General features: G+C 43.0%; 1 protein-coding gene across 1 annotated transcript in view; it reads right to left on the bottom strand.

Annotated features, from left to right (window-relative positions):
• The window catches only part of LOC117771219 (poly [ADP-ribose] polymerase tankyrase-1-like), a 66,063-nt gene that overhangs the window by 46,899 nt on the left and 5,051 nt on the right, over positions 1 to 14,113 (bottom strand). The window contains exon 4 of the mRNA XM_034601317.1: positions 9,193 to 9,288. Within this exon, the coding sequence (XP_034457208.1) occupies positions 9,193 to 9,288 (96 nt within the window). The remainder of the gene's footprint in view (positions 1 to 9,192; positions 9,289 to 14,113) is intronic.

The following is a 14,113-nucleotide window of genomic DNA, read 5'->3' as shown; positions in this document are numbered from 1 at the left end:
GTCAACAAGTCGGGGGGGTTTCTTGTTCAAAAGTCAAATGAAATAACTACCAAGTATCAAATAACACCAACCGATGTAAAACTACCTCAAAGAGACACAAAATAAAATTCAAAATGATCCTAGGACGGCACAAGATGACAACAGAATGATGTAAAAGGCTACACATGGATGCAATAGGACAACACAAAGAGACACAAAGCAACAACAAAGATAAAAGAGATGGCTACAAAGAGACACAAAACAAGCACAAAAACACACAAAACTGCCACAAAGCAACAAAACAGAGACAGACATGAGTGCAAAGACAATGCACCTGCATGTGCACGTGCAAACCATCACCTCTGGACACAAAATGACCACAGAGTGACATTAAACAGCTGCAAACAACTTGGCAAGGTTTGTTGTGTGTCTTCCAGTCAGGCTGTTTTGCTTCCATGTAGAAAGGGTGGGGAGGCTTTTACCTGTCTGTGTCCAGGGGCCCGCCAACTGATAATCGATCCGCGACATAAACTCCAGTCTTTAGATCTTTCTAAATCCATCTGTGTGGCCAAAGGTTGTCCGCTCAGGTCATTATGTTTAGACGAATGCTTTCTTTACTCAGGATATTGATTAGCATCTAATGCCGAGATAAATGTTCAAATGTACTTTGAGGAATTCAGAAGATGATGAAATTGATTTTTGAGGGGCAACTGGGCTGTTGCTTTAGTAACAGTAATAGGATTTGTCATGGAAACATAATGGGATAATGAGTTTGTATAAACACGTTTATCAATTTATTTGGCGTCGCCACCTTGAAATGTTCTTCCTCTATTTCGTGTTGTTTCTATGGATTTGAGCAAACTCCAAAAATGTCTGCAGGGTCTGTCCACTAATCTGTATCATAAATCCTTTGCTCTATTGTTACAGTCGACAGCAGAAACCTGGACCCTTACTTATCTGTCTATCAGCAAGAGTCTGGTAAAAAGGTTACACAGATATTGCCTTGGACTGTGTGACCCACACTGAGTGTGTGTCTGTGGATGCCTTTCCATCAAAGGAATAAATGAGAAAGAAGGATCAAAAGCTATCTTAACCGCAGCAGTGGAGGTAGCCTTATTTTATTTCTACCCCCTCAGATCAGATCAATTTATACAGCGACCAGAGTTACCGCCTTCACCGACAGTCCAGGTGCAGGAAATATGGTCACAATCTCCCCTTCTGTCACTGAGTTATGGTATCGAACAATGGCCAGAAAAGTGTTATTGCTGAACATTAAGTCAGAGTGAAGTTGACCTTCGACGTTTTGGACATAAAATGTTGTCATCTCATTATTTTACATCACTAGAAATTTGTGATAATTGCCATAATTAGAAGATGGATTCTTGGGTTATGGCAAAAAGGCCACAGTGACCTTGACCACCATGTTCCAATCAGATTATTTGAGTCCAAGTAGACATAGATCTATTGATATTACCCCCCCGGCTTTCCTGATATATCGCATTCACAAGAATGGGATGGCCATGAGTTGACAGTGACCTGATCTATGACCACCGAAATCTAATCAGTTCATCCTGAAGTTAAAGCTTGTTCCAAATTTGAAGAAAATCCCTCAAAGTGTTTCCTGAGACATTGCTTTCACAGAAACAGGATGGACTGATGGACAGGCGAGCCAAACGCATAATGCCTACGGTAGCAGAAAATTGAAGCCTGGTTCTGTCAATACCAATCTAGAGCAAACATCTTGAGATATCACATATCGTACTGTCCCTTGTACAGTACGTACGAGGGACTACACTGATGTGACAATGAGTTATTTGAAAGAGCAGCAGTAGCATGAATGACAACAGGACACAACATCACAGGCTATGTTTTAGTGTGCACTCGTATACATACGTACACAAGAGAACTCCTACAATGAAAATATAAAAACGGTTTCATAATGGTGAGTAATTCAAGACGAGGACAAGAAAAGGGAAGTACAATCAAAAGAAGGCGATCAAACAGCTTCATAGCAAAGGGCCACATGATTTTCCATGATACGGACAACTTGCTGAGAAATCTCATACCGGATGCCAAATTGGCTAAACCTCCGTCTGGAGGACACTTAGCCTAAAGCAAACAGCAGGCTCACAATTCGTTTGAACAAACAACAAGACATGTCGTCCTAATCTAACTCTGCTTGTGGCACTTCAAGTGCTGCAATGAGGTCATGTTGGTATCAAATATGACACAGACTAAATATGCTGGAAAAAAGTGAACACTCCTGTAGAAGAAGTAGGTCTTCGTAGGCCAGAGAGGCAGCATTTGTGTGAGTAAGAGTTAAAATAACAGGGCCAAAGTAATAAGCTAGTGTGGGTGTGGGTGTGTGTGTGTGTTGACTACAGTCCAGAGTAGAGAATTGATCTCTCTGAAGCTCAGAAGCAGCTAGTCTGTGAATACCAATCAGAGGTAATTAATAGCAGCTAATGGACTCTCTTCTCACTCTCACTTCTCTTCTGTCTCTATGTATTCCCCTCAGTCTTACTCTCTCTTTTTGATTATGCAGGAATAATACATACAGGAATGAATAATAATTATTTTCCTTCCTTCTTTATTACTGTCCCCAAGCTATTGGGACTCGGAGAGACATTTCAGACTTCCGTAACTCAAGTAGGTTTACCGCAAGTAAATTTATGCAATGTGCAGTGAAGACAAACAACAGAAATCGAAGGTAAGATAATGGTGAGAACAATCTACCACTGGTATAACACTTTCATTATTAGCTGATACTCTGCATAATACCAGCTGCATAATGCAACGCCCGCACCCTCCTGAAGTGGGTTTCCAAACCTTTGTCACCTGCCTCACTTCAAACAAAGCAGCAGAGAATATTTCAGCCTGCTTGTTTTCGAAAAATTGGGATGAAATTTGCAGAAAAACTGTCCACAAGCCACTTCTTTGTTTGCGCATTCAGGCTTAAAATATGTTGTGAAAAGATTAGCGATGTATTTGCAGTGAAAAAAACGCCAAACATTTGCTCACTGCAGCTTCTCAGCGAGTCTCAGTGCAAATTGAGTAACTTTGGCTTTGGTCAAACAAAACAAGCAATTTGAAGATGTCCTCTAAGGCTGACGCTTTTTCCAAGAATCAAGTTCGAATGACTTTGACATGACGCCCAATTTGTTCAAATGTATTCAAACTCATTGAAGGGCGTGGCAGTTGCACGGTAAGTCGACAAACAGCCTTATCTATGTTCGTAACTTAGCCGTGAATAACACAACACACATGCGCCTTTTCTCAGAAGGTGTCATGACCCCCCTGGCCTTCCTCCATTTTCGTAACAAAACAACGTAACATTACTGCTAAACTAGGACATAACTCCACATATTACTGTCACCTGCTTCCATTTTTCATGCTCCATTATAATAAAAGTTCTCAATACTTTGTACAGCACTTTCAGTCTCAACACAATATGCTACTTTCCGCCTTTGTGGGGTAAGTGCACTGTTAGCTAGTCACGCCCTCCTCCCCCTCAATGGCTCCGAGTACAAACCCACACACCTGTCACTCACTCGAATCGAGCCAGAGGTTGAAGCAGCATTATGCACAGTTGAAACAGTTTCCTCTTCTACAGGTGTTCTTCAATATTTTTTGGAATATAAAAATGTATTAATAAAGATTTCCTTCTTTTTTGAGACATAAAACAAACAAAACTGTGAAAGTGTGAGACCAAAATATGCAGATGAATATCACTAATTGCAGCTTAAAACCAAAGACAATTAAAGAGAACCACATAAATTACATTACAAAAGCTTATTAAAAAGTATATTTAAATGAAGCTCATTGGCCAAAAGGCCTTAGTCTTGATGATGGTTGATAACTTTTTGCAGTGATGATTGCCAACCTTCACCTGATAAAACTTAAAGGGGGTTAAGTACCATTTTACAGGGTTGTATGAGGTCTGCGATGCGCCAGGGACCAATGTAAGACTAGAATTATGTTTCTGACAGAGATTTAAAGAGGCTGAGGCAGAGTGAGACATTTCAAGTGAGGAGAAAGATAATAGATGACAAATGTCAAAGGGTGAAAGATGCCAAGTCTGATTGTTACAGTGCTTGAAATGGATGGGAGACAGCAGGGGGCAAGAGGACAAAAGAGTACAGATGACGAGTCAAAGGAAAGGAGAGTGACACCCAGGCTGGCTGAGGTAAGGATGAGGAGTGAATCGGGTACGTGCTGTACTTGCAAGCTCATTAAACAGCGGCGTAATTGATGAGCGAAGAGGGGTGGGCAATGGAGAGATGAGGGAAGAAGAGAAATAGTCGTCAAGGACAGACACAACTTGATGAAAGAGTCCTAATCACTGGTTTCCGGCCAGAAACTGAGATCAATCACCGATGACGGCAAAGACAGATGTACAGACAAATCCTTGTGGTGAACCTTTCGTTTTTTAGGTTAGCTCTTCTGGGGCTTTTCACATCATTACTGCATGATTCTCTCAATTACCTATCCGCAGTCTGCTAAAGGGATACTTCAGGTTTTTGATAACCCTCACACGTCAGAGCAGCAGCCTTGGAAAAAACCTTGACTTGGCTGTTGGGTCAACGTGGATTATTAACGACAACTGGGTTCATGACTGGGGATTTGGGCCTAGAACAAGTTCTGTGAGAACATCTGTTTCTTGGATATTTGTGAGCAAAAGTCCAGACAGTTTCCCTGAAATTTTCAGGAGGGACTTGGTGAGACATTTTAGCCGGCCCCAGTAAAAACATCCAGAAAATTTCCAAGTGAGCCCATGTGAATTCATTCTGAACAAGAATTTAAAGAGGTGTCATACATGTAGAAGACAATAAGTCAAAGGTCCGACACGTGTAGATGTGCAGTAAACAAAAACATGTGATTTCTGAAGCAGAGGTTATACATATCATGTCCTGCCCACTGCATTTTCAACTCAAATGCTACTTCTCGTCTGAATATTCTGGACATTTTCTTCTCGTTGGGAATGAGTCAGATCCTGACAACCTCCTACTGCGTTTTTCAAATGTAAAAGTCAAACTCAGGAAAGTGTCCAAACTCACATTTCCCTGTCATTTTCCGCAATTAATGTCATCATTGCAGCAGAAACTACAATGGCCACTGTGCACTGTGAATTCCGTGTCCATCAAAACTGCTATACCTGTAAATGAGCGCACTGTGCATAACTCACTTTATAGGCCAGGCTAAATTTATATTCTCATTCAGCTGGTGATGGAGAGCAGTAGCTCGAGGTTGTGCTGAAAGTGCTCGATCGCAAATGCAAATTTTGTTTAGCATTCCTCAACAGTTGACACGGGAATATAAATCAGGTCGAAACATACCGGCCTCGCTCCAACATCTGATAAAGGCTGTGCACTGCAGGCCGTTCGAATTCAGCCCCCTGGAGCCACTGACCATTTAGAGATAGGCTAATCTCACAGCAAATCTGCCCATGCCCTCCTCTGTAACTTGATAAGGAACAATACAATTAACTTCCCACGCCCTAATAGAGAAAGTTGCTTGCTTCTTGTACTTTTAGCTTTGAAGAATTTATATTTCTATCAGACTTAATTGTTGTGTGACTGATAATGCTATGTAAATTTGGATGGGCTGTAATAGATTTATCCCGTCCAATGCAAAAGCATAATGTGTCCGATAACACGCCCAGCCAATAATACTTTATAACCTACAGCATCTATCCTTACGAACTCACTGCACTTCTGCCAATTAACTTGATAAAAACATTCTGCACAGGCTTTTTTTAAACCCGCAATCCACAATGTGGGTAATGAATTTGTGCGTGTGAGTCTGCCCCCTGGTGTGGTGTGATTAGTGGTGTATTGTGTTTGCAACAGAGTACAGCAACAGTCTACAGGGTTTCATGGTTGTGTTTGTAAAGAGGCGTATCCGGGGAGAAACTGAACAAAGAACATTAAAGACAATCAACGCCGCTCTGCCGTGTTCTTACGTTTATGTTCGTTATAATCAGGACAACGAACAACACGATGTAGTTTAACAAAACACGAAAAAACAAACTCAATGCATGAGATCAGTGTGACAGGAGTTTGAAGATAGGTTTGAAAAAAAAGAGAGAAAGATACCCTCTGCTTTTCCCTGTCACATCCCAACTAACAGGGGAACAGAGTCATTTCTGGGAGCAGTTTTCTGGATGTGGCAGAGCACTAGAGCTAATTTATGGGTCAATATAAACTTCCATCACCACAGACTGAAGCTGAAAGCTGTGCTGGCATGCGGCAGAAATGAGGAAAAGAGCCGAACCACTAAATCGTAGACACAGAACATATAGGCCAGGGAGGAAAAGGATTAACTTGTGTAAAATGAAGGTATATGTGCAGAAACACACATGTAATTACTTCTCGAAGGGTTTATCCTGCAGCAAATTCTATCACACCGATACAAAAGCCTCACATACGCAGTAATAAAAGTGATAACTGCATGAACTGCATGAACTGCATCACTTGAGACTGTCTTTACACCAGTATAATCACTCCAGGGTGGCACTGGGTGAGTGACAATGTGACAGGAGGATAGTTTAGGGTAATTAGCGCTGGCAGTTAAGAGCATAATTCATCTTTCTAGCAAGATGAATTTCTCAGTGCAGAACGGCCACTGCAGGAGAAGGAGACCAGTGATGGAGGGGAGAGTCGGGGAGTCGGTGTTATGGAAGAACTAGTTTCCCTGATAACCGCTGATTTTCACCTGAATGCATCAGTGGGTGCACGTGTGAAAGAGCTGATGCTGAAAACAGGGAGAGAACATTTAGCAGTAAATGACTTAGTGTTGTCCTTTTCATTAAAATGTGTGGAATATGTACCTTCTAATGGGCTTTTTGCACATTTCAGTGAGGTGTCCTGGCACTGAAATGATTTAATGAGTCATCTAATCAGTTACACTATTAGCCACACTGAGTCATTACATACTATACACACAGACACACACATTTGATTTGACGTGTGCCGTGTTAGATTTTCTAACACATATAAACCGAGGGCAATTAAAGTACTACTCTGCTACATCTTTTGGTTTTACTGCTCGTAAACCGCACAGCCATGACAACTACACTGTAAAACATGCGACGTGTCTGATACAGGGACGGGGGTGAAGGGGCTAACTGCATCACATGCGGCAGCGTTCAATAATCCTGGCCCCGAACAGCCCTCATTTCAATTCCGGCTGCCGAGGACAATAATTTTTCACGGGGCGGCTGCGGTAAAAATCCCCCCCCTGGTGTTTTGACACGACACAGCTCCTCGCTGTGGTATCTCGAGGTTCATCTCGTTCGCCACGGAGGCCAAACAAAAAAGAATTGATGATGTAACGCAGTGTAAACACAGAAGTGGTGCTGGCAAATCTGATTTAGTGCCAACGTCGATACTGAGGGAGCGAGACAGTGAGAGACGGTGAACATGGAAATTTGGATTTATAATTTTTTCTCTCAATAAAAACACTAATTTACTTCAATAAGAGCCACGTCTTTCAAATGTTCCCATCTAAAAAGAAAAAGACTCAACAGCAGCACACACACACACACACACACACACACACACACACACACACACACACACACACACACACACACACACACACACACACACACACACACACACACACACACACACACACACACACACACACACACACACGCAATATGGCACTAAGACGTTCATCAAGGGTGTGAAGAGTAAAAGTGCTGACATAACATATAACACTGAAGTAACGACGTTTCAAAGTTGGGATAAACAGAAAAAAAGTAATTATGTTAAAGGACATGCTTTTAATTAGCTCCTCATTTAAAAGGCAAACATGGGCAGTCCCAGTTGTTCTTCTGCCAACGAGCAGTTGTAATGAGTCCCGCTTCCTTTTACAGCTCGTACCAATAAAAGAACCAGTAAATTATTGTAGTCTCACTACACACTTTTACCATCCTATGTTGACCACTAGAGCTTGTGTCCTGCTGTTTTATTGAGAGGAAACATTAAAAAAAATGGGGACCGAGTAATTTGGTGGAAAAGCTGAGAAATAAAATTATTGAAGCTTTAAATTAAAGTAGAGTTCAGTGACTTAAGTTAACAAGGTCAAGCTCTGGCCTTTAAAATCCAACACCAGTTAAACCCAAGTGGGACGACGTCGACAATGACAGATGAGGCCACAGTCTGATTCTAAACCTGCCTGTTTGAAATGGTTTGCTGGTCCTGTGGTGATGTCGGCTGCAGCTTTCTTTGGGAAACTGTAAAAAAGAACCTGCAGTAATTGAGCTGCGGCAAGTGACGACCTGCCGCTAGACTCAGTCCCCAGAACCCTGAGGCTGCACCACCGCTGCTGCACAAAGAGTTGATCACCTGTTTATTTAAAGTTCAGTGAAGCTCGAGGATGCAGAGCCCGCGACTGGAGGAGCAGTTGTCGTGAACACGAGGTTGTCCTGATCGACAACGTCACGTATGCTGATGATGCCAGCTGCCACTGCTACCGAGCGCTGGTCGCCTGTCTATTCAAAGTTTATTAATATTGAAGGTATTACGTGTTCAAATCGCACCACATTCAATACTGCATTTCTTTGAGCCCTAAAAACAATACACGGTTCTCGAGATAAACAAGCCACAGACAAACAGATTTCTGGAAATATTAGATTGTGCTGAATACACACTGCTCAGTAAAGGTCTTATGTCTCATTGTTTGGGTTATTACTGGAGTGAAGGAAGGAGGTAAAAAGGGAAGCAAGGAAGGAGAAATCCAACAGAGAGCGGTTGTTTATTGAGTAGCTGATCAATGAGTTCAGCCTCAGCCAGAAAAGGAGGCAGAATAGAAAAGAATGCAGAACAAAGAAAATGTGATGTAGTGACCAGTGTGTGTGTTCAGGGCAGGAGGAGAATGACGAGCGTGGTGAGCAGCGCTGCCTTGCAACATAACAGGGTGATAGACGGACAGAAAGAAGGTGGTAGTGCCTGCAGCCTTTCACACAATGAAGGAACCAATGTGGGCTTGAGAGTTGTGGACGAAATGTGAGCATTTAAGACAGGAGAGTAAAAAGACAGAAGGAGAAGAAAGGAGCACACTAGAAACTGACAACAGCAGGGACGTAAACAAACACAAGCAGCCTGCAACAGCGTTCAGTCCACAGATAGTAAAACACAAAGAAACACAGACATGTAAAATGTGCGTGCGGCCGGAGACGGACAGATACGGCGGCGGGAAACTGACCTGTGAGCACGGCCTTGGCGGAGGGTTCAGCCAGGTCCAGGGCAGACTTGCCGTCGGTGTTGCGGATGTTGGGATCGGCTCCGTGCTGCAGTAACACTGTACAACAACAGGGCAGACACAGACAGTAGCTCAGCTCCTGAACTGACATACAAACTCCCCGACACACACCTCCTCCCAGTCCTCCTCCACCTGCGGCGCCTCCTCCTCCTCCTGCTGCTGCCGCCACTGAACCACATCCTGCTCCGTAAACTGCTCTTCCTGGACCCTTTTCTCCCCCTCGCTCTTCTCCCGCTATCCCCCCTGTTCCTCCTCCTCTTGTTCTATCTCCTGGCTCTCCTGGCAGCCCCTCTGCAAGTCCTGCTTCACATTTCTCTCCTCCTCCGGCTGCTCCTCCTCTGTTGCTAGCGCTGCTCCCTTGGCTGCTCCTGGCTGCCCCTGCCCTGCGAGCCATGCTGCTGATGTAAACAGACATGTCACAACAAGAGCAGCGAAAACGCTACGCCAGACCACAGCGGCAGGGAAACAAGAGGACCTTACAAAAGGGCTACGCGACAGGCTAAAAGGCACATCCCACTTCCATGGGTGATGGAAGGACGGCTGTGGTTAAGCCGAGGAAATAAATAAAAGGGGGAGAGGAAAGGAGAGACGAGGGGCTACAGATAATCCAGGGAACAACAGCAGCAGCAGCAGCAGCAGCAGCAGCAGCAGCAGCAGAAGCAGCAGCGGCAGTGGCAGCGGCAACGAGACGGGCAGGCAGTGCGAGCGGAGAGACTCTCGCCTCTCCGACTGACTGAGCGATGCAGCGGAGAGCAAGATGAGTGAGGAGAGGAGGGAAGAAGGTTGGGATGGGGTGGGTGAGAGTCAGAGAGGATGGGAGAAGGTTGGGATGGGGTGGGTGAGAGTCAGACAGGGTGGGAGTAGCGGAGGGCTAAAAGAGGGGAGGGAGAGCAAAACAAGAGAGAGGCAGAGGCAGAGGCAGAGAGAGAGAGAGAGAGAGAGAGAGAGAGAGAGATAGAGAGAGAGAGAGAGAGAGAGAGAGCCGGGAGGAGATGAGAGGAGAGGAGCCTCATGTGACTACCAAACAGGTATGAGCTGAATTACAAACTCTGCCTGAGCTCATTTTTTTCTGTAAATTAGCTCTTTCCAGGGCACTAATGTCACCGCTCCGCCTGCCTTCCTCTCCGCCTCACATCCCGCTGTTGTGACAGGCGAGCCGGTCCCACTGCACATGCCCTTTGACTCCTGTCTGCTTCAAACCCACCCTGCTGAGACAGAGCAGGGACGATAACCCGCCGTGCATGTGCATATAGGAGCACGTGCGTGCACCTGTGCCAACGCTGACGCACACGTTCATCACCCACTCAACAAAAAATATGATTGAGCGCTGCACCAATCCCTCACACATAAATCGAGCAATCACTCCATGTCACACACACACGCATCTATACGTGTTATGATACCCAGAAGTGAGAGAATATGAGATATGCCTACAGAGGGAATCGTCAGTTTCTGCTGCAAACTCGACTCAAAAATCGTTCACATTTCTTTCAGGCCAGTCTGAGCTGTTTCTGATTATTTTGCCATAATAACTTGTACTTTTGTGATTGCAGGAAAAGGCTTGTCTATAGGTTTTGGTGATACAACAGTAATAATTCCCTACGTTAAGAAGACATAATATATTTTCCCTCCTGTCCATTTATTTATATGTTTGCTTGCGTTTTCAGCAGGATTATGCAAAAACTACTCTACACATTTTCATGAAACTTGATGGAAGGATGGGAAATGGGCCAAGAAATAACTCATTAAGTTTTGGAGCCAATCCGGACAAAGGGTGTTTTTTTTTTTATTTCTTTTACTTTGCAAGATAATTCATGGATCTTGATGAAAACATCAGACATGTTTTAGGAACTCATATGTGTGCAATTAAGTGCAGCCATTGTAGTCTTCGTAGTAATTTTCAACAAAATCCATTTAACAAAAGCTCAATAAACAGCAATACTAGAATGGCACTAGAGCTCATACCTCCATTATAACAGTCCCCTTAATAATAATTTCCTCAAGATCCATTAATTATTCCCTGGGAAATTAGTGAAAATGTCAAAACAACATCCTTCCTGTAATGTTAAAGAAATGTGATTAGAAATTCCTAGATCAGCACCAAAATGGGTTCTTCTCTGAATTATAATTTAACTGTCTGGTTTCTCAACCTTTAAATGATTTGACATTTATCGTAATAATCATTGATATAGACTGTGGTTAAAATCGTCCTTTTTTGGGCCATATCGTCTTCTGCTTTATACTCCTCTCATCTGATTAAACTAAATCCCTTTTTTGCGAGGATTAGTTTCCAGGACAATGTCCATGACCAACAGTAAATGACCAGGTTTATTTCAGCCCTCTCATCTGTGTGGGTGCTTTTTTTTCAGTGTTCAAGCTAAATAGGGAATAAAACTAAAATGATTACATCATGGGAACAAAGTGCAGCTGAAGAATGAAAGCAGCCGAAAACAGCAGTCAAACTGGAGGCAGGTGCATCACAGATGTGAAAAGGAACAAGTTCGGCTTTTACTGGGTCTAAATTTACATTTTGATCTATTTTTTTGGTGACATTTCCGCACAAGTCGACATTTAGGCAAAGAGCTTGAGGTGCTGACACGCTAAAAGTCAAATCTCCAACTTCCATAATAAAGATAAAGAACTCTGCGTACAGTTTGCAACAACACAGACTGAAATCTCATGGCAACAACTAATCTGTTTACCTGAAACACCCACGACTAATAATGTAAAGCAGGTTTTTATATGCTGTATGGTGCTCAAACTATCATTTATTCATGAGTCGCACTGACAGAAAAAAGACATTTCCTGCAGGACATTTCCTGCTTTCCCATTTTTTTCAACATAAGAAGGTAGGAAAAATGGTAGAAATCGGCAATTTTTCATTTCAAAGAATATTGTAACGCCAATATTTCTTGTCTCCCTGACATTTCATAGAGCAGATCCATCCATCCATTAGCTGTATTGGTTATCCGTTGAGGGTCAGAGAGCAGATGACTAATGAACGAACCCTGGCTCCTCCTAATCAATGGTTCCGATGTCTGTGACAAAGAATTTCAGAAAAGTGTCAAGTCTTAGCAGCTTGTGGTCATAATGATGACCAGTGAAATTAAAGTGAGGAGAACTGAGGACACAGTTAAACTGTCAAACTCAGGGCCAATAGAAATGGCTGCCTCAGGATTTTCCGTGATCTTCTTTTCCCAACTTTGTTGATTAGATTTTCTTTGGACCTTGAGCTTGGAGAGATGCAGGTCAAGTAATTTTCACTCAAGAGCGTCCGTCACACTGAGCTGCAGTTACAGACAAATCAGAGCTGATCTGACTCTCATTTAGCCGACAAATCTCGAAACCTGGCAGGACGACAGCCCACCAGACCTCCATCCAATAAACAAGCCATTGGGGGGGGTCATGTGATTTTTTGTTGCCATGCGTTGCTTGAGACTGCAGGAAATGTTCACCAAACATTTAGGTCAGTTTTTCAGCTCTGGCTCACGCCAAACAAAATATACCCAGCCTGTGATTAAACTGTTTGGCTTTTATGCTTTTAGCTGTTATTAAACTTACATGCAATATTCTGATCCATCATTTTAATTTGGGTTATTACTTGAAAAGGTTTAAAGGTTCCTAATGTTCAGAAGAAAACATAACTTTCCTCGTACTAGCCATTGCTGCAGCTCCTCTTCTCAGCCTCTGTCGGAAACTAGAAAATAAGGCCAGTCGGTTCTGATGTGAGTCTGTTGTGATTGGTCAACAGCTTCCAGCTTTGGAAGGAAACATCGCCCTCCGCTCTCGCTTTACCGAACTACATTTTAGGAGCTTTAGGAGCTGAGTTTTCTCCCTTAACCAAAGATTTTGAGCTTTTTAACTTTGCAGAACTTTTCTACACAGAAAACTTACATAACACTAGAGGGAAGAGAAACTGAAAAAGCATCACACGTCTGCTTTCATGGTGTCTGAATGATTTCACCTTAAACAAACTGGACTCGTCTGGCAGCTCTTTAAAAACCTTTATGCACTGGGTTTGCACAGCTGAGTACTCAAAGGAAATCATTACGTCAATTCCCTTGTTAAATCTAAATGAACTGTGCTTTTGATTCATGCGGAGCTGATCAAAATAGATATTGAGAAATGAAAAAAGAAACAGAACTGAACACAACGTGAACTCTAAACTGAGAACAGTATTTTTAAGTCATATTTCATTACGCAGGCAAAACACATTCAAGCGACATTATCTTGGACCATTCCCCACAGTTTGCCATATGTTGTCAGACTCTCCCTACATCCCAGGCAGCTGCTGGTGTCTGATCATTTCAGGATGCTTTGAAAATGAAACTTACAGACACATAAAACTTGATAATCTGCATTATGTTTTCGTCAGTGTTCTTATAATAATGCAGAGAATTGCAGTACCCTTATTGCTGCACATCCAGGGCTGGAAAATGATAAGTGGAAATGTGTATTGCAGTTTCTCTTTGTGCCAGAGGGCAGCAAAATAAGTATGGGAGCAGTGGAGGTGTCAGCTTTTCAAATTATCCCGCAAATTGGAAATGTGACCTGAAAATATTTACCTTTTGAACCGCGAGAATAAAAAAGTATTTATCATCTTCGTGCATCACAAAATGTTATTAAACACTATCTTCTGAAAGTGGGGGTGCTGCGATATGACAGCGCTCAGTCGTGCTCACTGCTCTGGACCAATCAGAGCTCGTCTGTGTCCTTCACCGTAACACTGTTAAAGAAGTAAATTAAATGTGGCCTAAAAACAATTAGCGAAAGGCTTTGGAAAAACCCAAGCAGTCAACACATCCTCTGCATGACCTCGTCCCTCCACAGCCTGGTCACTGTGACTGATGAAAAACGGCTTCAT

This window comes from Hippoglossus hippoglossus, chromosome 12, assembly GCF_009819705.1.
Source record: "Hippoglossus hippoglossus isolate fHipHip1 chromosome 12, fHipHip1.pri, whole genome shotgun sequence".
NCBI classification, from domain to species: Eukaryota; Metazoa; Chordata; class Actinopteri; order Pleuronectiformes; family Pleuronectidae; genus Hippoglossus; species Hippoglossus hippoglossus.
Note: the sequence above shows the minus strand (reverse complement) of the source record. Positions and strands in the feature narration are given on the sequence as shown.